Source organism: Lepisosteus oculatus, chromosome 3, assembly GCF_040954835.1.
Source record: "Lepisosteus oculatus isolate fLepOcu1 chromosome 3, fLepOcu1.hap2, whole genome shotgun sequence".
Classification (NCBI taxonomy): domain Eukaryota; kingdom Metazoa; phylum Chordata; class Actinopteri; order Semionotiformes; family Lepisosteidae; genus Lepisosteus; species Lepisosteus oculatus.
In genome coordinates, this window is record NC_090698.1 from 41,120,700 (window position 1) to 41,148,298 (window position 27,599).

The window sequence follows — 27,599 nt, forward strand, 5'->3', positions numbered from 1 at the left end:
CTTCTGTGGGTATAATTAATGCGACACACCGTGTACTATCAGGTTTTGTGAGACAAAAAAAAACCCTCTTGAGTCTTTGCACATGTGAATACCAAGATCACTGAATTAGCCTGACAGGCTAGTTACATTATAGACATACTAAACACATGAATACATGTTTACATGTATGCAGGTCTTCCTATGCTAACAGCAGTTCGCATGAATTCTCAATTCGCCTTTGGAGTTGCTCGTCACTCCAGCTTTAGAATGCAAATAGAAATCCACCCCCCTGCGCGTAGTTATTAATCATCCTCATAAAAAAAGCGTCGCTGGAATAGATTGTATGCTTTTAAGACTGGATGGTTATTTATTTTCTGTAAGATTTGTTTTAAACCTACAATAAAAAAACTTACATTGTATTCAGAGAACTGAACACTGCCATAGGTATAATGTTTACCCAACCTGACATTTATGAATGTATTCATTCTGCAAAGTTTTGAACAGGACACGTTCCATATACAGTAGATGTTCAGAGGGGGCCTCAAACCCCTGATCCTGTACTGTTGATAAACAAGCGGTATGAACGTCGATTTACAGTAATTCCTGTTCCTTGCTCAAGCTATTTGTTGTCTCAAGAAACACCTAACTTGGCTGACAACTAAGATAATATTTTATATTATCTTCTCAGGACATTATTCGAGATTGGCTTCACCAGGAGGAGTTCCTTAAAAACGCCACAAAAATACCCCCAGGAATTTCCGTAAGGCTGTGATACCAGTAAATAAAGTTCTCATTGCTCCGATGTTGTAAAACACACTACAATTCAGAATTCATATAAAAAATGCACATGTAACCATCTTGGGGGGAGGCACAGTTAAATCGAGCCTCGAGGGTTAAAAGGGGTCTTTTTTCCCCCCGATGGTTGAACAAGTCTACCCCGCTGGCGAGCGGGTCCCTCGGGATCCCTTCCAGCCGCTGTTGGGGCGGTGCCTGTGTGCTTGTGCGGGGCGGGTGTTCCGTTCAAGTGCCGGCCAGGGTTTGGTTGATTTGCGATTGATCACTCGGAAAAGGGGGGTGGATTTTCCGAGTGTGTGTGTGAGAGAGAGATGTGCTGTGTGCGTGTCTGGGGTTAGTGTAGAGCTGAGATTGATCGCAGCCGTGACGAGTGGCAGAGTCAGTCAGATAGCAGCCAAAAAGGCTAGCGAACTGGTGTCCTGCAGGTGTTCGGACGAGAAGTGTGGCCGCTTGGAATTTTCTCTCCACTTTTTTTTAGTGCTGCTCTGCATATGCTGTACTTTCACACATTTTCTTTTCCCATCCGTTTTTAATGCAGTTGCGCGATCGAGGCGTCTGGAGCGCAGTGGGAAAGGGGAGAGCAGAGGCCCGATTTCCCGGCATTGCCGCAAGTCCACCTCTGTTCCTCCCGTGGAGTATTTGAGTCCCTCACTACCGCGACCTGGATGGATGGGTATGGGGAAAGCCAGATTTTACTACCCCGGGGCTGATCGCCTCCTCCTACCATCTCCTCTTCTCTCTCTGCTGGTCCTGATCGCTCTCGCTTCCAGGGTCTACATAGGTAACTTGTTTTATTATTCTTTTAAAGTCTTTCTTATGGGAATTAACCCCCCTTATATGTGTATCTTCATCACTTTAGCTAGTTTGTTCTTTAACTTTTGTTATAAGTACAGCGCGTACGATTACGTGGGATGGACTTGCAGTTTAATGTAAAGCGTTTCTTTGGCATGATTTTGCAATTTACAAGGTGAATGATTGACAACTACTATAGCCATTAATAATAAAAATGTAATACACAAATATGGAAACGTACGCATGTTTCATTTGGTATATTATCTTAATTTAATTGGGCTTTTTTGCAGTTAACCTGTTTACAGAGATACATTGGATTGTTTTCCATATGTATTTTGAAGCGTTATTATACGTTATATAATATAATCTTATATAAAATAAACTTAGTATTATACTGTTAAAACTGGATTCTTTAACAAAATATATCATGTTTTTTTGCATTTATGTCACCTTTTATAGTCGCATTTTTCTTCGCAGTGTAATTAAAACTAAAAGATTTATCTCGTATTTCTAAGGTTAAAAAATCAAGAGTTCTTGTTTCCCTTTCTCGTGTAAACGTCCTTTAAACAGATTCTTAAATGCAAACGGCAACATAGCTAATTTCGCTAATACTTTTTCAAATGTATTTTAAACTTTACTTACTGTATTTTACATTTGTATAATTATTCTGCCTTTTTAAGTGGTTCCCCCAGTAGTTGTGAATCCGGACACTGAATGCAAATAAGTAATGAATTCAGTGATATGTAGTTACCTTTATTTTAATTTGGATTACTTTAAGGATAATGTGCAGCATTGCCATACGCTGTTGCAGTCTGCAGCCTTTAAAACACTAGAATCGTTTCGTCAAAATGAGAAATATCAAATTCAACTTTTAATTTTCGTTCTTTCTGAGCATGAAAAACCCTTTATATATATATAGATAGATGAGCTTGTGTATTCTTTCCAAGTGAATTTCAAATGGTAGTAAAGACCATTGTAAGTGTAGTGCTCTATTAAACTGTTTGAAACGACCCTTCTGAGGTCGCGTTGGCTTGTGAATAGGAGCCTGTTATTTCTACACATTTGGTGCCCTGTTTTTACTTGGCTCTCTGACAACTGCTACACTTTGGGTGTCCTGACCATACCGAGTGTGCGTTGCCATTATAAATTAATGGAGATGGAATGCTGCTGGGTGTCCATAGAACGGTCACACCTTCATAATTAATTTAACATGGTCTCCGGCGGCTGGACGTAATCTCTATTGATAGTTTCTACACAAAAAGCAGGTTAACCTATTCTAGAAAGTTAAAGGGTACTTAATATGAAACGCAGTGCAACTGACATACACTAACAATAACATTTTAAAATGCACATAAGTGGCAGAGGTTATATCTGTTTCCAAATTTAGCATTGAGTACCTGAACATTTTTCGATATGTTTAATTGTCATATGGTATATTTATTAGTGTCCTGAGTTGTTTTTTTCTTCCAAAAACCTACCCTTATATATACAGGGTTTTGCAAGCTCTTCATTTCAGTATAGACTTTTTTCGAGTAACTCTTTCGGATGTTGGCATTTAAGTTAAGCATTAAATTCTCATTCCCGGTGGGGTGTGCATAGACCATTACCAAGAAAGTAATTGAAAGTGATTGTGTTGTATGATTGCCTTTTGTCTTAATCTTTTGTTGTATTCTTCTAAGTTGTTTAAATGATTCTCATCATTGTGCTTTGTGTTTTGTGCCGATTCAAAAACGATTTGTCTTGCATATTTAAATGCTTAGGTGTATGTTTTACATCCGTAATAGCGTGATAAGTTAATTAAAGGCTGTTGTAAATTGTGTGTTTTTTTTACAATACTTGAGATTTTTTTTTAGAGTTCAGTGAATGTACGCAGTCCTAGGTGTACGTCACTGGTATTCTTAATTTAATAAACCCACGATTAAACCGGTTAATGTAGATGGAAATAGAAATGTGAATTGCAGTACCATATCACTTGATCTCTCCGTATGGACAGCTAGGCTATTACTGTAGTCCATTAAACGTAATGTTTTTTGTTTTTAAAATCATGTATTGCTTTAGCAGAGATAGAACTGGAGGGATATTGGTTACATAAGGAAGTACAGAAATGTAGCATATTCCCAGACGCAGCTGACATGAAGAGCTGTTAATCATGGGTCGCGTACATTAAGGGTAGTTTGGATTAGTTTCCATCAGTGTATCTTCTTGTTTTTAAACACCAGGTTGGTTGCTGATTACTCAGCTACTGTCACGAACGTTTCAGAAGACCACTCAATGAAATCAAAATTACAAGAGGATATTTCTGATCTTTTCGTCTGTAGGAGCTCAGTGACAAGTCAGTCTCAAATGCCCTATGTAAATGTTCTAGCATAAAGCAGTAACAACGTAACAAGAAAGGTGTTCATAGGGAGAAATAAATATTTCCATGTCCTTATCACAATACAGGCTGTTTGCTTTTGCAAAACACGGTGTGTTAAAATCTTTTGTTTATTAAGTAGTTTATTTCTGTCGTGATCTAACTGCTAGCTGGTTTCATTTTCTGAAAATGAAAAAAAAAACATTGTATGAAACTCATGTTTCTAATAGAAATGTTGTTTTTACACCCTGCATTTGAAAACATGTATTATGTATTTAAGATTTATTGAAAAACACTCCCCTAAAGCATAAAAAACATCCTAGAAAAGGCTTTGAGTGTTTTGTTTTATTGATTGAATCTTGAAATATTCTCCAAGACAAAATGCCATGGTTTGCCAATGGACTATGTAAACAAACAAAACATATAAACAAACACTTCTGGAGTAGTTCTGGAGAACAAGATTCTCTGTGATTGTCTCGGTCTTTATACTGGGGGGGGGGAAAGTTATTTTTGTGAAATCCCAGAAACTGAAAAAAGCTTAAATGCTGACTCGAGCCTTCTTCAATGAGGAGAGGGTAGACAAATATGTTTTTGTATATAAGTAAAGTTCTTGGTGGCTAATAACATTGAGCTAACTGTAACTCTGAGACAAAATGCAAACAAGCAACACTTCTTTCTTTTTCTGCTCAGCTAACATGTGGTTCCTACTTTGGAGAAAAAAGAGGTCTGGTCTGTGCATAGAGCACACCCTTAATGCAATTAGGTTGCTGAAGGTATTTACACAGGGTAGCCCTTTGAGCTTTTTCAAAGGGGCCCAGTCACTGTTGCAGAAGTGAAATTTCAAGATGTGGAATTTGGCCAGGGCACAGGGGGTCAACAATCCCTGTGCTTTTTCAAGGAGTGAATTTTAACAACCGCAAAACTGGGGGGTTGGGTTTTACAAGGTTTCTCATCTGAATGACATCTCCAGTAGGTCAGTAGCCCAAGACATGTTTTTGGTGGTAAATTTAAATAGTTTCTGTTCAATACAGCCCTTTTCTCTGTTTTATTGCAAAAATCTATTAACATAAAAGAATGAATGTTTATAGTATATTAGGAAAAACAATCCTTTTCTATTTTTCTTAATTTTGTACTGGATAATTCCTGTTATATGCATTGACTTTGGAACACAATTGATTTCTTAAGACTTATTCCATTACATTTTTTTTGGAGTAGATACAGCAGTGTGCATATACATATTGGTGCAGTGTGTTTACAGTTTCTAGATTCAGGTGCTAAATTCATATCTGTTTCCTGTTTGTTCTGCTTTTTGAGACCTCACTGAGGTGACAATGAGGTTTCTTAGAACTTGCAAAACAGAATATAAAAATGCTTATTGACTTTTGAAGTGTTTGCTTGTTGAATCAGGACAGTCATGATTTTTTTCAGGCTGTAAATTAATGTTTGTTTTTATCAATATACTAAAAACCTTTCAACATGTCATGTTGAAATGTTCCTGTTCTCTGAAATCAGGGTTGGAACATTGGCAAGCAATGTTTCTCACTTACAATCACAGATTATTTTGCTCTTCTTTCCACTATCATCACTCCATTTCTAGCTTGTTGTCCTCATGTTACTTCTGGTTGCCACTTGTCAGAGACATATTTTAGCTGGGCTACATGTCCATTTGTTTGGACTAGCAGGAGACTGACTGCTCATCATTCCTCAGTAGTGTTGGAGTCTCACAGTGGATTGCAGAATGTTAATCAGTTTGCTTAAAATGTGCAATATTTAATAATAATTTACAGAAAACATACAGTAGTTAGTGATATGGAGATCTTTATCATATACACGGAAACAGGATAAACCTGCACTGTTCAAACATAGTTTTTGACTTAATTTTTATTCTTCTCATGTTATGGTACCCAGTCTAATTAAAAAGAATAAAATAGTTTTCTGTGGCTTAACATTTGTACTTTGACATGTGGTTTAGTAGAAATTTAAATGTAAAATTCTGGCATCTTAGGTTTCGACACAAATTATGAAGTTCTACTGCCACCATCTGGCAAAACAATACCTTTGATTTTTTTTGTTGGGGAAAAAAGTGAATTTCCCTTTGAAAGTTAGTGTTAATTTGATAATTTAAACTGATATGTAATAGTGCGATACAGTCAGGGTTATATAAAACAAATCGTAGATTGTAGCCGGAAAGGGGGCGGTCCGCAGTAAACAGTTCAAATAATGATAGAAATGCTATTGATTGCAAGGCATATTTAATTTGAAACTTGGCTCTGGTATTAGTGTAACTGCATTAGAAGTCCATAAGCGAATGAGTATGCTGCAGATATTGGGGCGGATGGAATGGAAGAGCACTTTACCTTCATTAAAAGCTTCTCTGTTCTGTTGCAGTCTCTGATAAGGCTACGAGCATGGTTTCCAAACTTGGCTTTGGTTACAAATACATTAAATCCTACTGAGATCCTTTTATCGGTAACAATCCCTGCTCATGTAAAATACATCATCGTTGCAGTACATCTCACACATTTATGGGAAGAGTTAGACTGTATAATTTTGCATATTTATTTTACTAAGTGGGTCTGTCAGCAGCAAAATGCAGTAAGTGGTCTTAGTTCTCATGTTTGAATCTAAATGTTGCAGCTTTACAGTTTAATGATGAAACTGTGTAGTCACTGTATTTTGATTAAGAAAAGACAGAAAAAGGCCTATAGAAATACACAATATAAACGCTTTGGTTAAGCCCCCTTTCAAGTTATAGTAGATAATTTGAACCTTTCGCATGGTTTTCAGCCAAATTATTAGGAATAACAGTACTGTCACAGTGGTGTTAAAGTATAAAATTGCATTTGTGAGCCAGGGAGCATGAGCATTATATTTTAAGGTCTGGGTATTTATGTCATGCTACCAGTGTCAAGGCAACTATAGAATAAAAAAAAGAGTAAAAACATTGAGTACAGGGCCTCATTGCAGTAAACCTGAAGTGAAGCTTTTCCTTCAGCTGTATAAAGGATCAGTTGAAAATCCAGTGACAAGCTCTCAATGAAGTGCACACAGAATGTAGGATATGCTTAGCTTAACTAATAATCAAATATGCTCTTTCTGACTCATTTCTTGTACGGTATGATTTATTGGCAGCTAACTGTCTTACACTAGTTCAACTGTTTATGTATTTTTAGTACACGGCAAATAGAAATATGTAATTGGTGTAGCCTCAGTCAAGTGTTTGACATCTTTTGATTTGTAGCTGTAGAGTTGTAATGTAGTTTGACTACAGTGCAGATGTCCTTTTTATTGATAAGCAATAAGTAAGCAAAAAATACTTTTTTATATGAAGAACTATTGTTTACAATTATTACATTATTTGTAACTAACAATCATCCTTTGTGTGGGTTATCTTAATCGTCGAACTTTCAAATGTTATGTTTGCCAATGTTATTATTTTATACTGTTATTGTATCACCAATAACTTGTTGTGAGTTCTTAGTTTAGCAGAGTTTGGGCCTGTGAGTATATCGTGCTTTCTGTATCCTCAATTTCTTTTTTATGCTCATTTAATTGAAAATTTAATTAGAGAAGTATGCACCACAGTATTTAAAGTAAAGGAAGAAAGATGGGATGAGTGAATACTTTCATTGCTTGGAAAAGGCCCAGACCTTTTAAACAAAAAAAACTTATTTGACATGAATGTGATGCAATGGTCGATGCATCATTTATCCTTGTTAGACATACTGCAGACGCATGCAAAAACAGAGGAGGAACGTGTTTTTTTGTTTAATGGTCTCATTTTAGCATTTGAATAGCTTCTGTGACTATTTCTTAAAACAAAATACAGTAAAATCTTATTTCTGTGGATAAGTGCATTTATTGTAGAACTTGCAAAATATATACTGGGCATGAATATGTTCTTATCCTCAATGTACATAGATGGTTTCTGTAAAATAATGTTTAGTGATTTTGTATATTGATTAAATGTTTTGGATGTCATACACTCAAGTGACTTTGACTGTGACATGAAGCATTCACCTAATTAGTCTCAAAGAGGATTCTATGTCCACAGATTATGAATGGTGACAATAAAGACAGAAAGATGTAGAAAACCAAAATGTCGTGCTAATGAAGAGAACAATGTAGGCAGCTAGAATGTTGGAGGGTGGAATAAGTCTAAAAAATGCACAGCAATTTACAACATGGCAAGACATTACAGCCAACACAATCTATCATACATGGGCCACAAGTCGCAGCACTTTGCCAATATCAATTGGGGGGCCAGGTGTTGTAGTATGTTCAAGAGCATCTACTCGCTACAGAGCTCCACTTCTAATAATTGATGAGACCTGGCTGCACTATGCTGTAAGTAATCATCTCCCTGGATTTCACTTGCTGCCCCTCTTGTGGGAGCATCCTATATGACAACATTCCAACAGGACAACACTTATCCTGATGCTACTCATCACTTGTACCTTTTTTACAAAATAGTCAGACATGTTCTTTACGAGATTCTATGAGAGCAATGGAACACAATCCATTAAGACTGTGACTTAGTGGAAGTTTGCATCACTGATGTACAGCTTATTTCCTTTTACATGGTGCTACCCTGTGACTTGTATACTTTTATAATAGGCTTTATAAGCCTATCATGGTAGACTATAACTTAAGTTATAAAGGTTATTAACTTTTGATGCGCAGTACCTATTATACCTTATAATATATAACTTGGCATCTTTCAGAAATTGGTTGGGGAAGACCCTTTGATCAAGCAGCTACCAAACAAACTAAATGTCTTCTGTTATTTGTAAACGTATGTTCTTTAATGTTTATATAAATAGCTTTTTAGTTGTTTGTGACAATTGTGATCAAAGTGATCATTTAGGAGTTGTTGGCCAGAGCCAACCAGACAAATTTAATGCATCTAATCAGTGTTGTTTAATATGTCTACCACACACGCTACATTAAAACACAATTCTTCCCAGAATTGATTGCTGACCCCAAAGAATTTGAGTTTAATGGAGCTGCATTATGCTATGAAAGTAAAATGTAAAATAAAAAAATAGACTGAGATCTTTTATTTTTATACAGATTTACATTAAACAAGGCAAGTATACTCATTTAAGTGAGGAGATGTTACACACTTATGACTTTGCTTTGGACATTATAAGTTATAAGTGTAAGGAAATAAACCCAAATTAAATAGCATTGATATAGTACAGTATTTTTACATTGACAGTTGTCATTCCCCTTTTAACTGTTCAAATATAACTCAAGCTTTTTGAAACTCATGCTACTGTTTGCTTTATTTACAATTAGATTTTATTGGGCTTTATCAGCGGCTTTTGCTTATTCATTTCTTCTTTTTCCGATGACTGCAACTTAATTTAGGTTTTATAGCTTGTTACCAAGATTAAAGGGAACTTCACACACTGGCTGACATGACCTGGTAAACATAATGGGCTGTAACAGTTCTCCTTGTCAAAATTATGTTTGTCTAAATAATAAAAAACTGCTAGCAAAAATAGATTCAGCTTTCTAAAGAGTGGATTTTTTTTTCTAGAAAGGTGTTTTGATTGTGGTGAAGATTTTCTTATCTGTAGAGTGCTATAATAAAGCTTTCAAAGCTACCATATCATTACTTATGTGTTCATGTTATTTGCACTATTTCACAATCTTGAGGTAAAATACGAATGATTAAAATGCCGGTGTCTTAAAGTAATGAAAAACCATTTGAAAAGTAGACATTTAATTACTTTTTGAAACTGTACACAAATGTAGCATGCTAAAATACAAATACTGCTCTGCTCTACTGAAAAATAGCAAAAGTGGCCTGACCGTTAAATTTTAGCTTTCATTGTAGTTTATCTCATTCTGTTCTCTGGCATACTGTGACAATGTAATGTACAGTATTGTTGACTTAGGTTATATTTTTATTATTGTTGGGGTTTTTTTTCCAGGAGACTGCCAAGTGCAAACCCCTCAATGTCGAATCCAGAAGTGTACAACAGACTTTGTGTCCCTCACGTCCCATCTTAACCCCTCCCTGGATGGCTTCGACACCGAGTTCTGCAAGGCGCTGCGGGCCTACTCCGCTTGCACCCACCGCACCTCCAAGAGCTGCCGTGGCAACCTTGTCTTTCACTCCGCCATGCTGGGCATCAGCGATCTCATGAGCCAGCGCAACTGCTCCAAGGACGGGCCTACCTCCTCCACCCACCCGGAAACCGCTGCCGAGCCCTGCAACTATCACAGCCGCCACCATGGCAACAGCAGGGACCTCCAGGCTAAGGAGCACGCTCAGCCCACCTACCTCTTCTGTGGCTTGTTTGGAGATCCCCACCTCAGGACTTTCAAGGACCACTTCCAGACCTGCAAGGTAGAGGGTGCCTGGCCCCTGATCGACAACAACTACTTGTCAGTGCAAGTAACCAATGTTCCAGTAGTGCCCGGTTCCAGCGCCACAGCAACTAATAAGGTAGGCAGGTTTGTTGTGCAGACTTGTATGCATTCAGTGCCTTTCTGTAGTAAATTAATGCAAAATCCAAGATGTAATGTGACACCTCTTTTGACTTTCTGTTGAACATGTCTGTAGGCTTCTGTATGAGTTTAATGCTTCCCCATCATTATTAATGCTTCACAGTATGTTGGTTTTGGTCCAGCTTGATCTTCATATTCATTTTTCCACTTTGAAGCACCTTCTTCTCGCAAGACTTGCATATGGATACACTGCTTGGTCTTTTTTGATCCTGCCTTCAAACCTCATACCTGACACATCTTTTAAAACATTTCAGAGTTTGACCCATGTGGACATTTTCCACATTGGTCTTTAGCAGTGTAAGGTGAAACCGACGACAGTATCCCAGCAGCTTTGGAGTAAAAGGTTGGGGGCTTTCATATGTAGGAAATAGTTTGGGTTGGTTTCAAGGTAGAGGAAGTATAGTAGTATGTTCTGGTCTGGGAGCTCAACCATCTGTCTTAAATCAGATGTCCTAATAGGTTTTTAACACTCAATCTTCAGAACTGGAAAAGCTTAACAGGAATAGCTGCTGGGTAGTAGATTCTCCTTGCCCACTTATCCTATTGGAATCTATCCAGGACATAAGTGAGAATAGGTAAGCAGATTTCGTGATTGTACTAGAGCACCTGTTCAATATCCTTACAGTAACTGTTTGGTTTCAGGGGTAACGGAGCATTGAAAAACCCCCAGATCGCCATCGGTGGATAATGCTTTTCTTGAAACTCATGCCTGGTTAACTATCGCTTTTCTGTGGTTAAATCTCCAAGAGTCCATTCCCTGTGTGTGTATACTAAGCGCTCAGGGAGTGCTGGCAGAGAGGCTCTTTTTTTTAGATCAGTGTTAAATTCTCTGGAATAAGTCCTGCAGCCTGCATATAACTCAACAATTCTGTTTCTGATGTGTTACTGTATGTTGTAATTTAATGTTTTAATTCCATCATTGAAGTACATTTTTGTTCTGTAGAATTTCCTTCTATAAGAGTGAAGGAACTGTTGACACTTTGCCACAAGGTTCTGAAAAAAAGGCCTATGTAGAGTGGAGACTAATAATGTGCCTTATTTGTATATTTAGTAAGAATGGCAAATCTTAACTATTAATCATGCAGCATTCCTAACCAAGAAATATATTTAGATTACTTTTCTTTTTGGGGGGGATTTGTATATATAATCCTGTCATGTGGTCCATTTTGTGGCAGACATACTAAAAATGCTTAGAATTACTTTATGGAATGTCTTTAAGCTTTTCTGTATACATTAAGTTGCATACTTACTATATACTCTGGAAGTGAAAAGAAATACCTGGTGTTTCTTGGCAGTTTCCTTAACAGAGTGCAGCTCAAAAACACATCAGGGTTTCCAGGCTTAGATCTAATAGCTAGACTTTCTAAGTGGTCCAGACACTGATGTCTGTCACATTTCTATTCAGACAGCACTCATTCATTACTTAGTGTGCTAACTTTTAAGGAACCCCCTCATTATGCCAAGTGCAACAGTACTGTATAACCTACTTCCTACTACTCATATATGGAAAGATTATTAAGCACACAAGATATGTATTTTCAAAATAAGGATCATTAAGAAATCGTATATTAACCTTTGAGAAGCACTTTAAGGACTGACTGAATATTGTCCTTAGAATGCAGTATTACAAATCCAATCCAAACATTTCACACAGCCAGACTAAAGACCAAGCACTCAAGACTGTCTCTCGGCATTCTGCGGTGAGAGAACTGTAACTTCTCGCTCTGAAAGTTTGGAGAGAGAGTCATTTCCATTTAGAGTGCTTTGATAAACAGAGTCTGAATTGATATATGAACAGGAAATGTATGAATTTTTTAACTTTGTAGTAGAATATACACACAACTTTTTCACCCGTAGTGTGGAATTGCATTAATCCCATTAACATGTCTTATTTGTTTAGACTTTTAAAAAGACAAGGGAAGATAATACAGTATTTAATGTAACACAGCTCATTGGGAATTCACCTCTTTTTGCTGATCCACTTATCTGGTTAAAATCCACTTTAAAGATATTCTGTAAATTTAAAGATATGCTTTTGTTCTCCAGCTGGTTACTAATTGATTGAAAATTAATTACTTCTAGAAAATACTGTTGTGAATTGTAAATATAAAGAAGACGGGCATTAAATTAATTCACATAAACATCTTATTTTTTCCATTAACCATCTTTGGAAACAATTATAATATTATTATTAGATAACAACAGAAGTGTTGTTGAAGTCTTTTTTTCAACTGATGAACTGATCTTCCTTAACGAGTGCTCAGTTTCTTTGGAATTCTTTGTTTCACTTTTAATAGGGTATGGTCATGTTTGAAGTATTGTTCTTTTTTAAAAAAATTGAAGTGGGTTGGAATTGGTATATTAGACAACGAATCAAAAATACAAAATTAATCACTCCTCTTAGGCTTCAAGATGGAGGACAACAAAACCATCTGAATTTTCTGAGTCATGAAATTTGTGCAAAATGAGAATCCTTGCCTAATCCATCATTAAAGCTGTATTTCTTTTTTTGATTGTTCATTTTCTTATGTATTTGCTGTTAGAGGCGGTCAGTTGCACAGTGGTTAGCATTGCTGCTTCAAAACACAGGGGCCCTTTGTTTAATTCCTGGGGTGCCATTTGTGTGGAGTTTGTATATTCTCCCCATGTTCACATGGGTTTCCTGTGGGTGCTCTGGTTTCCCACCACTGTCCAAAGACATACTGGTAGGGTATGTGACCTCTGGGAAAACTAGTCCTGGTACGTATGTGCATTTGTCTGTTTCTGCCCAGCGATGGACTGGTGTCCAGTCCAGGATGTATCCTGCCTTCAGCCTGTTACTTGCAGGGATAGGCTCCAGCTCCCCAGTTACCCTGTATTGGATAAGAGTGATTAGAAAATGGATGGATGTATTTGCAGTTTTTTTAAACATAGTCACATTTTTAGTCATTGCATTTTTAAACAATCATCAATGTCAGCTTCTGTGTTTTCATTTCTGTTCTAATCATATGTCATGCACATCGTATCTTTAAATAAACATGAATGCGTCTTTGAATTTGTAGGACATGGACATTCTGCTGATATGCTAGAATATATGCTATTGAAGGACTTATAATAACAATGATTTAAAGCATACATAACATTATATATATATATCCTTAGAAATAACCCATTTTCTTCTTACACTACATATATTGATGTAACAGACCCCTTTGCTTAGCAGAGTTTGCTCATGGAAAATTAAAATAGAAGTGCTTGATTTTTTTGCTGATGTTTAATTGCTGCATTGCTCCTCAATCAGCTTATACACTGCCACAGGATGCCAGATTTAGGCAGGCAAATTGCCAGTGTGCTGCAAAGCAGCCATTACAGCATTTTTTAAATTTTATTTTCCAATAATGTTCTACAGTCAAGCTCAGATTTTGTTTCAAGTTAAAGATACAGTTTCCTCAGCAATGTTCACTTTTGCTGGAATAATTGCTTGGTTTCAGTTTACTCTGTTGTGCAGTTCTTTAACCTTCGCTGCAGTCAGAGTGGGCAGGCTTTTATCATTGCAGGTGATGAGGTGGATTAATTTCCTAACTTGTTTCTCGCTCGCCTTTCACTGTTCCCAGGATCGAAGTGTTGTGTAACATCCTGGCTCACAGAGTAAATGCCACAGTAACTGAGAGGATTGACCATGAATTCTTGCCAGTTCAGATAACAAAAGAAAAAAAAATCCTATTACTGTTTTTAACAGCTTGGCACCCCCCTCCCCAGGACTGAGGCTCTGCTATTGTGTCAACCACATTTTAAAAATTGACTTTGTCAGTCTGCCTATTGCATATCACCAAGATCAACATTATAGTTGTCCCATCTGTTTCCAGTCACAAACAGTGCCATCAGCCACAGTTGGAAATCTCTCCCATTGCAGGCTGAGGATGTAAGACTGCTACTATGTCAGTACAGTAAATTTGGCCTAATATGTAGTGCTAATGAAACGTTGAGAATTATTTATTATTCTCATTCTTCTATTTTTTTTGTTTGTTTTGTTTTAAACTGACCTGATTATACTTTTAAAAGAAAGTTACCAACTACATTTGTGTTAAAGCTGCCTTCCCCAGTGTACTCCCAGTGCTTTTACAATTGTGCAGCACATTCTCGGCCTTGACTCTTTTGTTTTTGACTGGGACGTTTTAGGAAAGCCTTACAGCAAAGCTTCTTTTAGTTAACTAAAAAAAAAATTCCCAGTAATAAAAGTAACCCTGAGATATTTGCATGCAGTAAGCTAATCTACAGTATATCTTTCAACCTGTTTGAGTAGGTATTGTGTGGTAAGGGTTGAAGATAAAACAGAAAACAATTAATGTTTTGTTCCCAAGATGAAAGGTTTTAACACTTAGACTTAGATCAGATAAACTCATTTTGACTTTGACCAGGTGCATTTAGGTACAAGCGGAAGAAGGCAGAAGTAAAAAGCTGTAGATCTAGCTCCTAAAGGCAGTGTGGAGGTTTAAGTTTACCATAAATGTGCAGAGAACAATTCTACTAAGCCTTCTGTAAAAGTAAACTTTCATTCCTGAACTTTTTCCCCTAATGATTAACATTTATATAATGTATCCTGTAGAGTATGTAGTGTTAGGCACAGTATGCAAAACACTTTTTAAAAATGTTTGTATTTTTTACAGATGGTTTTAGAAAAAAAAAACTATTTTCATATTCTCTTAAAAAAATAAAAAAAATAACTGAATGCTTCACTATGACTATTTAGGGTTTATTTAGGGTAGTATTTACAGGCTAGAAAATTGTTAACAAGAAGGGTAATAAAACTGACCAAAGTAATTATATACCAATATATATTATATTTTGTCTGACTTCTATTGCGTCTAAAGTTATGGAAGCAATTATCGGAACTTAATACTAGGAAATGGTCAACACTGATCTGGAAAGGGTAGGTTTTGACTGACACACTTGTTAGGAGGTCTTTGAACAAGTAACTATGTGGTATCAAGTATTTTAGATATGATATGGTACATTTAGATTTTCAGAAAGTTTTCAATCACATTCTTCATAAAAGATCAATTCTCAAAATACAGGTAGTGGGCCTTAAGGAAAATACAAGCATTTAGATTAAGAATTGGTTAATACATAGACAATGGAGAATACACAGAGATAAGGAGTGGATGTTCACATTAGGGTGATGTAATTAGCGGAGTAGCACAGGGATCTGTAATAGGACCACTGATCTTCCTAGTTTGTATCCGTGATCTACATTCTGGTATAGTTAGTAAACTAGTCACATTTGCAGATGATATCAAAATAGGAGGATTATAAACATGGTAGAAGTAGCAAATGAAATTAAATAAGATGTAGATAGAATTCAAGACTCGACAAACACCTGGCAGATGGCACATGATGTAGAGAAGTGCAGGGTTTGGCATGCATATAATAAAAATAAAAACTAAAAAATACTGAGCTAGAAGAGGCTACTTATGATAAATGCTGATATTTATGTTGACATCATTGATATCTTCAATCTGAGTAAGCAATACACATGGAAAACAAAATGTTAGGATATATAGTTAGCAGTTTAAATTCAAATCAAGGGATGTTAAAATTGTACTATGGACTAGTAAAGCCTCACTCAGAATATTGTGTACAGTTATGGTCACAATGTTAAAGAAAATATATTGTTCTTATGGAATCAGTTCTGGTAAGAGCATCCAGATACTGTTGGTTTAAAGAATATCCTGCACTGACAGGCTGAAAAAACTGGGCTAAATGGTCTCCTCCCAATTGTAAATCTTCTCATATAACATAAATTTGGAATAATCCAGAGTTTGGAATATGCAAAAAAATTGGAATATCCTCTGAACCAGGATATTTCATTAACATATCTGCATGGGGAAAATAGAAAATGATTAATTTCACTGTATTTTTAATATACAGAAATTTGCAATGAGATCCTATGTGCAAGAATTACTAATAGGCTTGTGCTACATTATCTTCACGAATGGTAATCATGAAAGGTTAAAGGTACTGGTCAGTATTAGAATAATTTGTAATAAACTAAACTAAATAAACTCTTCTAAAGTTCCTGTAGTTCAGGAGTTGTAACTGAGTTAATTTTAGGGATGTTTCGTAATTGTTGTAATCTTAGTGTTTTGTTTTGTAGAGAGGTGGTCTTGTAAATGCAGGATACTATTACCATTAAAAATGCAAATGTTGACTCTGTATTAAGAATTTCTAGTGGGGTACCAAACTGACATTACATATATGCTGATTAGGTTACTGGTTATAATGATGTTTTAAGAAAATTGTGCTAACTTGAAAGTGGACAATGCTGAACGTAATGTGGCATTGATAAATCCTAAAATATAGTGAGAAATGTGAACAGCATAAGCAAAACAGAAATTTACTGAACCTGAACATTTTAAACCACAAATTCTATCAAAATGAGCAATGTCAAAGAACACTATTACCTCTAAAATTTATAGAAAGGTAGCTCTGATGATCAGATGGTTTGGTACAATCTAACAAAGGCAACAGCTGGTGAAACTCTTTGAGAAGTAAGAGAGGTTTGAGTCTAAGGATATTCCATACAGAACTGAAAGTCCTGTCATTGATAAGAGTCGGCTGAACATGCTTACAATGCAATGCAGTTCAGTTCAATAAAAACTTTTATTATGGTCCCTAAGGGGAAGTTTGTTTAATGGCAGAGTCCAGCACAACAATATAACATAACAACCATCACTAACGAGGAGGTCAGGTCAAACACTCCTATAAAAAAAACTGTAAGAAAATATAATTATTTTACATTATTCAAAAGTGACATTGGGCAGCGAATAAAGTTTCCTGTATCTATTCTCCTTGCAGCTTGGAGCACAGAGGCGTCTTCCCAAATAAGAGTAATGTAGGTTCACACAGGGACGGTGTTTTTAGTGCTGTTGGCCTGCTTCATAACTCTTTGCTAATATTCTGATTGTCTACTGGGTGGCAGAGACCCTGAATTAGAAGAAACAGTGAGAAAATGTATGGATGATTATCTGCTTCTATTCACTAATAACAACCTATTAACAGTTTCTAGTGCTGATGTTGCTAAACCAACAGATAAAACAATATGTGAAAACTCTGAGAGATTTACAAAAAAGTGTTAAAACAATTCTATCGACCTTAAAGAAGCTTAGTGTCCTTAGAAAAAAGTTTCTGTTGGCCTTTTGTATAAATGGCCATGCAAAATATGTCACAACAGGCATCGGGCTTTGCTTCACCATTATAAACACAGTTTGTGACTGTTGCGAGCGAGCTATTATGAAGCCCGTGCGGATCTCTAAAAGAGTCCGATGGCTTTCGAGTCCGAGAAGGGCGCGGCAGCAGAGTGATCAGTAGTTCCAAGCGAGGTCGAAGCTGGGTTGAGAGCTCAGCGAGGCAAACGAGTTCGAAAAGGGGCGGGACAAAAGGATTGTCGAGAAGTCCAAGGCTAGATGGGTCTTCGTATCGGTGGTCAGAAGTAGAGTACGATGCAAGCTCAGGAGGCGGATAGATTCCTAATACCAAGTGAGGACTAGGAGTGAATGGAGGGTTTAAATAGTGAAGGAAGAGGAGATTGAATAATGAGGATTAATTGATGCCGGCTGTGCTCGTAACAGTGACGTATCCTTTGGGACAGTTTCTGAACAATGTACCTCATTTTTAACAAAATAGGTACTTATGATGTTCCTGTGTCAGCTGCTACAGCATGTAAATCTGATTATTAAAATTTGGCATAGTGTTAGTCAAAGCAGTTTCAAATTCTGAAATTTGAGCAGTCGACCTCCAGTACTGCTTGCAATGACTGGTTATACTGTGGAGTACCACACCCTATTGTGCAGCTTTTGACAATACACATGGTGCTTCTCAAAGCCCACGGTGTTTGAGGCAAGTATAATATAGCCACCAACTTCACAGCCAGACCGAATGTTACTCATAGCACATAAAAATCACATCAACACAAACATGGTTTAATTTCCAGCATCAGAGACTCTGTGCATCAATACAAGAATTTATTTAGCTGTACAATTTTAATGAGATGTGGCACAGGTAATATGAAGCTGTTTTACACAAAAAGGAATCATGAAATTAATCTCACACTGGATAAAACTTCATTTTGTGATTTTAATCTATCCTGATTACATGGGGGAGAAGGTTTCATGGCAGGCAGCAGTACAGTCCTAAGACACATTTTATATGAATTAGAGTACAGAATGCAAATTCTGGATATATATATATATTTCCAAAATATATAGAAATTAGAATACATCTTTTGATGGCTTAACTGTTAGGCATAAGGTGCTACTTTAGGTACCACTCTCATTTCTGCATTATTTTTGTGGTGATTTTTTAGTTGTGACATTTGATTGTGTTCCTAAAAAGCAGAAAATTACATTTCACATGTCCCTTCCAAACCCTGTATTTCATCAACTCCTGTGCTGCACCATAACATTTTTTCTCTCCAGATATTTCCTGTGAAAAGAGATAAACTGAAGTCCCAGATGGTGATAATGACTCCTCAATGTTCTATCTATAGCTGACTGTAGAAGAAATGCAACATATATTAGTGGTGGCCTTTTATCGTGGAATCCCCCAGTCCAGCGGCTTTTAAAAACATCAGTTAAATCATCAATTTACAAACATGTGAAAAACCTGAAGCGATTTAACATGTGGAAGTAATCACTGTATGGCCTCGTGCTCACAGTAATGTATGGGTGAAGTTCATGAACAGTGCAAACCTGAAAAAGAAAGAAAAAAACTTGGCTTATTTAATATTGGTTATTATGAGCATACAGTATATGATCATTATGCTCACATATATGTGCTTTGTGTGTTGTCTTGAGGTAAATGGAAATGTCTGTTTTGACATATACTGTACATGTCAGCTAACACAGGAAAAGCCTTTATTTTATCTTAGGTTATACAATAATTAGTGTGAAGTAAATATGTTGGTGTAGTTAAAGAGGTACATTTGAAAATAGGATGGGAGTTGTTGCCGAATGTTTTTGGAGGGCGAGAAGTCTAAAGAGCTTGCCTGAGATCAAGATGTGTGAGCCATACGACTATCTGACTCAAATCACAGGGAATATTTGAAACCACATGACAAAATCTGTCAAAATACTTGTTCACAGTTCCAAACATTATTAAAAAAATACTTTCCTTGTCCTAACTGGAACATGATGTATCATGCAAGTGCAATTATGCCCATCAAAATGATTTATTTCTCTGTATAATTGTTTATATCTTGGAAAGATTGAGAGATCAGATGATCAATATTATGATTTTCTTGTGAGTAAATCTTTTCAATACTACCTTTGCACACATCTTTTTAATACCAATTGGCACTGCAAGAAAATAACTTTGATATGTTGAGCCTCTATTTAACCTCATAACCTATACTTTGTGATTGTATTAAAGTGATTTTTAGTTTCTCTAACCAAAGTAGATTTTTTTAATTTTCTGTAAATTTTATTGTATTCTAAGCTGTTTGTTTATTCAAAACTGAAAGGGAGTGTTACCCTCAGTTTGATATAAAGACTCATCTGAATTGACTGCTCAGGTGTTTCCATGAAATCCCTTTATTAACATTTTCATTCGAGTCTGAAACAAGTGTGGTGACATGGGCTTGTTGAACTGCCACTGATTGACCCTGCTTTAATGAAGGGGGTGAACTGGTGAGAACACTTTCAGCTTTGACCTACTGAATTGTGAGGGTTTGCTGTTAGTCATTACTGTGCATAATTATTAGCGTATCCTGTTTAGCCAAGTGCTGCTGATTTCTGGGTTCTAAAAGGTTGTTACATGCAATTTTTCATTTAGTGTCACTGAGACAAAGACTGCTATTCAGAGATTGCCACTATTTAGAGAATACCACTCTACTCAACCGCCTGCTGGCATTAAGTCCCATCAGGATAGGTCATAGTCTTAGACTCTTGAGGATGAATAGCTGGTTTGACCATGTTATCTAAGCATAACTGGCAGCATGGTGGTTCAAAGGTTAACATTGCTGCCTTGCAGCACTGAGGCTCTGGGTTCAGTTCTGGACCTGGGGTGCTGCCTGTGTGCTGTTTGTGTGTTGTCCCATGGTTGCGTAGGTTTCCTCCTGCAGTACAAAGACATATTAGTAAGTTAACTCGCTTCTGGGAAACTTGTTTTTGGTGTCAGTCTGTTTTCCATGTGATGAACTGGCATCTCCTCAGGGTGTAGCCTGTCTTGTGCCCGTTGCTCGCTGGTATAGACTCTGGTTCCCCCTAGACCCTGAATTGGATAAGGGATTCGAAAATGGATGTATGCATGGATCTAAGCATAACATATTTTGCTTTAACTGTTATGTGTGGAAAAGATAAGAGATGCATATGTTATGTTCTGAGTACCTCTACTTACCTTAATTTACATGCTATGTAGCATCGCAATGTGAAAATCTTTCGTTTGTTTTTGCTCTTATTAACGAACTCAAAGCTGTGGCTTGAGGAGTGGTAGCCTACATGCAAGCAAATTAATGTTTGTTTTTTTTAAACATGCAATAAGTCATGACATCTGTGAAAAGAAATGGAATTCCATTGTGATTCTATAGAAAACCCTGAACAAAGGATTAATTCATGTTGGTCCTCCTGCAGGTTTTGTTTAATTCAATGGATTAAGTCATGAAAATCTCTTTATTTAGATATGTTAGAAACTGAGTTAGGGCATCCTTCTGAGGTGAAATATAGAGCTATTCTGACTTTATCCTGCTTTTAATTTGTTTTCTTACTAGCTTTTGTCCCTTTTTATTTTGGATTCAGGATTTGCAGGATGTTTTAATGCCAATCTCCAATTTAGTTTTTTCACTACAGGGACACTTTCCTTAAGAATAATTTAGCCCAAAATAGTAGCATAGTAATTTCTTATTTGAATGTCGTGCTTTACAAAAATGTCATCCCAAATGGGTGGTTTAACCCGCAGGACAATTGACTGTTTTCATTAATTGGTAATAAAAAAATATAGTCTGAAAACAATTGGAATAGTCTGAACAAATACTAGGTCAGGGCGTTCCATATCATAATACTTCCATTCTAACTGCCATGTCCAATTCAGGGTCACTGGGGAGCCAGAGCCCATCCTAGCAAGTAATGGGCTCAGTGTGGGGTACACATGAACAAGACATCAGTCCATCGCAGGGCACACACAGACTCGCACACACTCACACCTAGGGCCAAATTTCCTAGAAGCCATTTAACATACCAGTATTACTTTGGACGGTGAGAAGAAACCAGGGCACTTGGAGAAAAATCACACAAACATGGGGAGAACATACAAACCCCACACAGATAGCTCCCTGGGTCTGGAATTGAGCCAGGGCCCTGTTAGTACTTCCCCCGTTCCAATACCATCTCGTACCCTAACTGTCTCTTAGAAAACAACACCCTAGTCCAATTAAAAAACGTAAACTTAGAGGGCCGTAAAAAAAAAGCGTGATCTTCTCTTTGTGTTTTCAGATAACCATCATCTTCAAACCTTACCAAGACTGCACCGATCAGAAGGTGTACCAGGCCGTGACAGATGACCTTCCCTCTGCCTTTGTGGACGGCACGATGAGTGGGGGTGACAGTGACACCAGGAGTCTGTGGATTGTGGAGAAGGCCGCTGGGCGGCACGTGGAGATCGAGGCGAACTACATCGGGGCCTCTGTCATTGTTCGACAAGTGGGCCGATACCTGACCCTGGCTGTGCGCATGCCCGAGGAGCTGGCTTTGGCCTACGACGAGACCCAGGACCTGCAGCTTTGCATGAACGGCTGCCCCACGGCAGAGCGCATCGACGAGGGTGGGTACCTCCCTCTGCCCGTCCTGGGCCTGCACCAGCCCAGCCACCAACAGCAGCAGCAGCTGCAGCAGCACAGCCTCCCCCTACAGCCACGCGGAGGCTTCTCGCTGGAGAGCGCCACAGCCAAGTGTCAGGAGCAACTCGAGGTGAAGGACATCTACTTCCACTCCTGCGTCTTTGATCTCCTCACCACGGGAGACGCCAATTTCACCTCGGCCGCCTACAGCGCCCTCCGGGATCTCGAGGCGCTTCACCCTCAGAAGGAGCGCTGGCACATTTTCCCCAGGGAAGGCAACGCCGGCCCCTCTTTGACTCCTCATGCTCCTCTCCTCCACCTGACACTCCTCATCTGCTTTCTCCTTGCTGTGTTTTTGTAGGATCACGTTTTTGGTCATGAACTAAACAAAAAAAAATTAAATATATATTGTCATAATATATTGATGAAACATAAAAAAAACAAAAAAAAACAAAAAAGGTATATATGTATATACTGTGTATATAAAGGGATATTGAACCCTAAAAGAAAAAAAGAACACTCCTGATTGTACATATTGTGTAAATTTTTATTTTCAGGAACGCTGGATGTAGTTGTTTTTCTTTTTTTTATTTTGGTACCTCAAAAATGAGGCTTTTTTAACCGAAGCACTTTATTTTATATTTTGCTGACAGTGTTCCCTCTAGTTAGAGATGAGTCTCTTTATGATTGTCAACTTTTTGACTTACTTGGGGTCCGAAGTTTTTTTTGTTTTGTTTTAATTCAGCGCCTTTGTGAGTTTGTAATGCTTTAAGTAGGGCTGTCTGTAACTACTACCATCCTTCAGCCTGATAGCTCATAATTACGTAATATTTAGGAGCGCTTAAAATTGCATAATATTTTGGGGAACAGCGGAGGAGCTGGATAAGCATCATAATTCGGGCTTGAAGCTTTGGTTTTAATCCGATGTTCATTTTGCTTAACGTTCAGTATGATAATTGAATGTTCATGGTGATTAACCTCTGTGTATTAGAATAATGGAATCAAACGTATAAATAGGTTGGAGTTATTTTGTAAATGTACACAAAACAGATTAAAAATTAATGTGTAGGAAATAATCTACAGGCAAATACCATCAAAGTACTTCCCCACAGCTGGTAAATAGAAAAAACATAATTATGATGCTTCTGTTGGTAGTTCCACCCATTTCATTTTGTGCAGCATCCTGTCTTGATTGCTAAGCAAAGGTCTGCAGAATCAAGTATTATGTTAGATGTCTGCGGCTCCCAAGTGGCTCAGCCAGTAAAGGAGCTCATTCAGAACTCGTAGTTGAGTTCTGTGATCCACACATTGAGAGTTTGTCCTTGTTTCACTAACTAGTTAACTGTGGCAGGGACATTCTATAAGCAATGGTGCAAATTTGTCAGTGCACTACCAGGGCGAAAATTCAGATTATAGAGTTAGGGTTATCGGCTTTTTAGCAGACAGCGATTTCTCCAACTTCCAGTAATGTCAGTAAGAGATGTGCTGCTCCTCCATTCATTGCCAACTCCTCAGGTAGTGTGGAGTGATGAACCGCTCTAATAAGTGGGTGGGTCTAATAAAACCTGAGCCTGCCCTTCTTAAGTCTCTCTGACCAGTACAGGAGCCATTGCTGTGAACCAAGACCTTACAAAATCAGTTGATTTTTCAAGATCGACTGATTATAAAATGACAAGTGCAGGACAATTGTGAAACATGTTTGTGGCAACCTAGAAGACACGCAACATTGAACCTGTTTTGTTCAGTCTTTGTTTGGTGCACAAAGTGTTACATACAGTATGTTCTTTGGCAGAAGCCTACTTAGCTGGAGCTGTGGCACCCTGCTCTTGAGGATGTGAACACCCCCCACATACACAACCAGCCCAGGGACAGCTGCAAGGCAGGCAGCGGGGCAGGAAAATGTGTAACTCAGTGGGAAACATTGGGAAAGAAAGGCCCTGAGGGTGGCTCACCACCCACACTTACAGTGCTGGACAGTATGTTACATAACTGGCTTGAGCATGTGATTGCCTTCTCTACCAAGTCCTGGTTTATATGATCCTTTTATTTGTAGGGGATGTACAAAGTCATTCAAAGATTATTCGTCTTTGTGCTCAGATCCCTAGTATGAGTTGGAATGAAACAGCTACACTGCAGTTTAGGTATTAGCAGCAATTGGTGTTTGAAGGACAGAGGTACATATTATATTATGTATGATGTCCAGACGTTCTACATGGATATCAAATCACTGCTGAGGAATACAAATCTTGAATCATGTTCAATACTAGCTTTAATTTATTTCATGCCTCTGATGCTTATTTTGGAAAACAAGCCCAAGTTATTTCCTACAAATACTTGCCTGCCTGTTTGATTTAATGGCAGATATTGTAAGGAATAACAGAAAATGTGTAGTTGAGGTCATTAATTGATATTCATTCATTCCTTAAATACATATATATTTGAACTCTTATGTCTTTGTTGCCAGAGAAGTCATTCTCTTGCCAGAAAATTGTTTTTACACTTTTTAACTTAAAGATTCAGCATTCTTTTAGACAATAAGCATACTGGCAAAACTGCATTCTGATAATAACAAATTAAGAAGGAAAGGAGCCATTCATCAATAAAATGTTAATTACTTAGTTGATTTCATGCTTGAGGGAAAAGGTCTTCTTTTACATGGATCCTTCTAAATTGCACATTCCTTGCATTAACATTTGTGTAATGGAGGATTTGTAAAATGGAGAGTAGTAGGAGAGAATGTGTTAATGATAGTTAATATGAACTGCTCCTGTGTATTTGTTAAAACAAGTACACTCTACAGTATAGATTTTGTGCTTTCACAATGTGTCCTCCACTTCTCATTGTCAGAAATGAGCTTAAAAAAAGACACACACTGCACTCCAGAGCACTCAATCTGCACCAGCAGACTCAGTAGACATATTAATGAGTGTGAAGTGTACAGGTAATTTGGCAGTAGAATAATGTGAAAATTTATCTTTTGATTCAAGAGTAGCCTTGTGACTTTCCTTTCTTGTTTTGACTGGTATCTGCAGTGCTTTTAAACCTCAGTTCTCTGCTTTCTGTTTTCTTTTCATTTATAACCAAAGCACTTTTTAAAAGAAATCATCTTTGTCTATGACCAAGCAGGTATTTGTACTGTGTAGTTTTTATGGTGAGTTTTTTTTTAAATATTTATTAAGTGTATTCCAAAAAACACAAAATTATGCTCTGCTTTTCTGCTCCATCTGTTTGATATCCAATCATGCCATACATTTCAGCCTAATTTTTTCTCCCATGTATTTGTGTTTCAGTAATCTATGACAGTCGTACTTAGATTTTTGAAAAGGTATCTTCACTTAATTCTGTAAAAATATCATCCTTCTTCATTTGAAAAAGAAAAGACCACACAGCAAGACGTGTATTTTATTGCAAAGCCTTTGCTATTTAACCTTTTAGAAGTTTTAAATTATAAAGCAACTGTCTGGTGAAATGTGCTCTTTGAATAAGTTAATGGCAGCCTTTTTTAAAACCTTTGACTGAATTCTGCATATATTTTTGCAATTTCTTCTTGATATTTGTGGTAGAGTGATTGAAATGTTGAAAAAAAGAACACTTCCCTCTTGCAAAAAAAAATATGCTTCACTAGAATGCGCCATGTGTTTTAGACCCATGAAAATCTAATTTTATTTAAACCTTTGCTGACACTGAAATCCATTTGCCTTGGGCAGGGAGAAGGTAGAATTCTGTGAAATTGCATTATGTTAGATTTATCTATCAATTAATGTCCGGCTTTCAGCCTCTTGGCCTGCTGCTTCAGGTAATGGAGCATTTAAATTTAAAATATACATCAAATGCCACAAGGCAAAACCAGAAACGCGCTATGTAACACAATCCCCCCTCAATTATCCCTTGACACTTGCTACTGTACATTGGTTATTTGCAAATACTTGGTACTACTGCCACAGCCAAAGCGCTGCTACCATACTGTGACAAGCACAGTAATCTGTGCAACTTTTTTTACTTAAATGGAACACTGGGAGCTGAACAGAAAATGGCTGGCAGTAGAGGTCCTCTGATTTCAGTGCAATTTACTGCGAAAGTAAACCTTCATCTTGTGTTTCACTTTGTCAGCATTTTTATTTCTATTTTTTTAATGTGGCGTATAGATATCCGTTATCTGTTTTGTGAAAAGCGTGACTGCTCAATGTGTAAATACTTAAATTATTTATAAACATGGTGTCCTGTTAGAGGAAGAAGTTAAAGCTCCTTATTCTTGCTGTTGGAACCTATTTCAGATGTGATTGTACTCCCACCTAGTGGACCACAGTTGTTACTTCAGTGTTTTACTATTTTACTGGTTGCAGTAAAAAGTGTTCGAGTGTTTTATTTAAAACAATAAATAACAAACAAGCAATGTTGTCATTTCCATTTTTTATAAAGTCTTTGTTAATTTCTATTACATACTAAGATATATGTAAATAATTGTGCCATGTTTTCCAAGTACACACTATCAATCCATTTTCTAATTGCATCTGACACACTGGACTGAATGTCATTCCACAGCGGAGCAGACACATAGACATACTCACACCAGGGACAATTGTCCTAGAAGCCAGTTAAGCTGCAAATATGTCTTTGGACTGTGGGAAGAAATAAGAGCACTTGGAGGCCAAGGAGAACATACAAAAGCCACGCAGATAGCACCCCAGCCCCAGAATTGTACCCAGAGCCTCGGCACTGCAGGTGCCACCCCCAAATACACACTTAATCCTAATCCTCATACTTAAATTTTATATATACATATGTCCCTTTGGAACTGGTCTTGGTCAGTACCAGTTCTATTTCTGTCTGAGGCCTGTTCTTAATTTGTCCTTTAATTGGATGTGTGTTAAGGGTAAATGGCTTTATTTGTATTGAAGCCTGTTACTTCTTCATGTTTCCACTGCAGCTGGGGAAGCTCAAGTGTCCTTGCTCCTGGTACATAGCCAGCCAGTCTTGTCAGAGCACTATGTGAATCATGTTCTAAAGATCTGTTCCAGTGCAGCACCGCATCCCTACCATGAGGGGGGTTCTTCCTCGTCTCTACTACAATATGTGCCTTAGAAATGTAATCTCTTGCTGAAGAAGGTGACTCTTCTTGAGGTATAATTTGAGGCCCGCCACTTTATTGTATAAGACTGCCAGGCATGGGCTGACATGGCCAAATTAGTTAACTGCACCTTAAGGTTGTCCAGGAACAGCTGCATACGGACGATAATACTGAATTCAAAACATTTGTAAGTTTCTTGAAAATTGCTGCTACGTCACAAAATCCGTAAGGAATTATTTGGACCAGCCACAATGCTGATCCTATGGAGAAGGACGTTTTTGAGT

The 27,599-nt window shown here is 37.4% G+C and overlaps 1 protein-coding gene across 1 annotated transcript; it reads left to right on the forward strand.

The window, feature by feature from the left end:
• Nucleotides 1–1,003: 1,003 nt before the first annotated feature.
• rgmb (repulsive guidance molecule BMP co-receptor b) lies at nucleotides 1,004–26,640 on the forward strand. The gene is made up of 3 exons (XM_006626728.3): nucleotides 1,004–1,555; nucleotides 9,862–10,379; nucleotides 21,904–26,640. Exons 1-3 carry the CDS (start codon nucleotides 1,444–1,446, stop codon nucleotides 22,606–22,608), a joined length of 1,335 nt encoding a protein of 444 aa, XP_006626791.1. The 5' UTR covers nucleotides 1,004–1,443; the 3' UTR covers nucleotides 22,609–26,640.
• Nucleotides 26,641–27,599: the final 959 nt, after the last annotated feature.

What these genes read in the sequence shown, in the direction of transcription:
- rgmb (XM_006626728.3), top strand. Translation starts at nt 1,444, where the DNA reads ATGGGTATGGGGAAAGCCAGATTTTACTACCCCGGGGCTGATCGCCTC. An exon ending in CGCTTCCAGGGTCTACATAG is followed by an intron (nt 1,556 to 9,861) that starts GTAACTTGTTTT and finishes TTTTTTTTCCAG; the next exon opens with GAGACTGCCAAGTGCAAACC. An exon ending in GCGCCACAGCAACTAATAAG is followed by an intron (nt 10,380 to 21,903) that starts GTAGGCAGGTTT and finishes TTGTGTTTTCAG; the next exon opens with ATAACCATCATCTTCAAACC.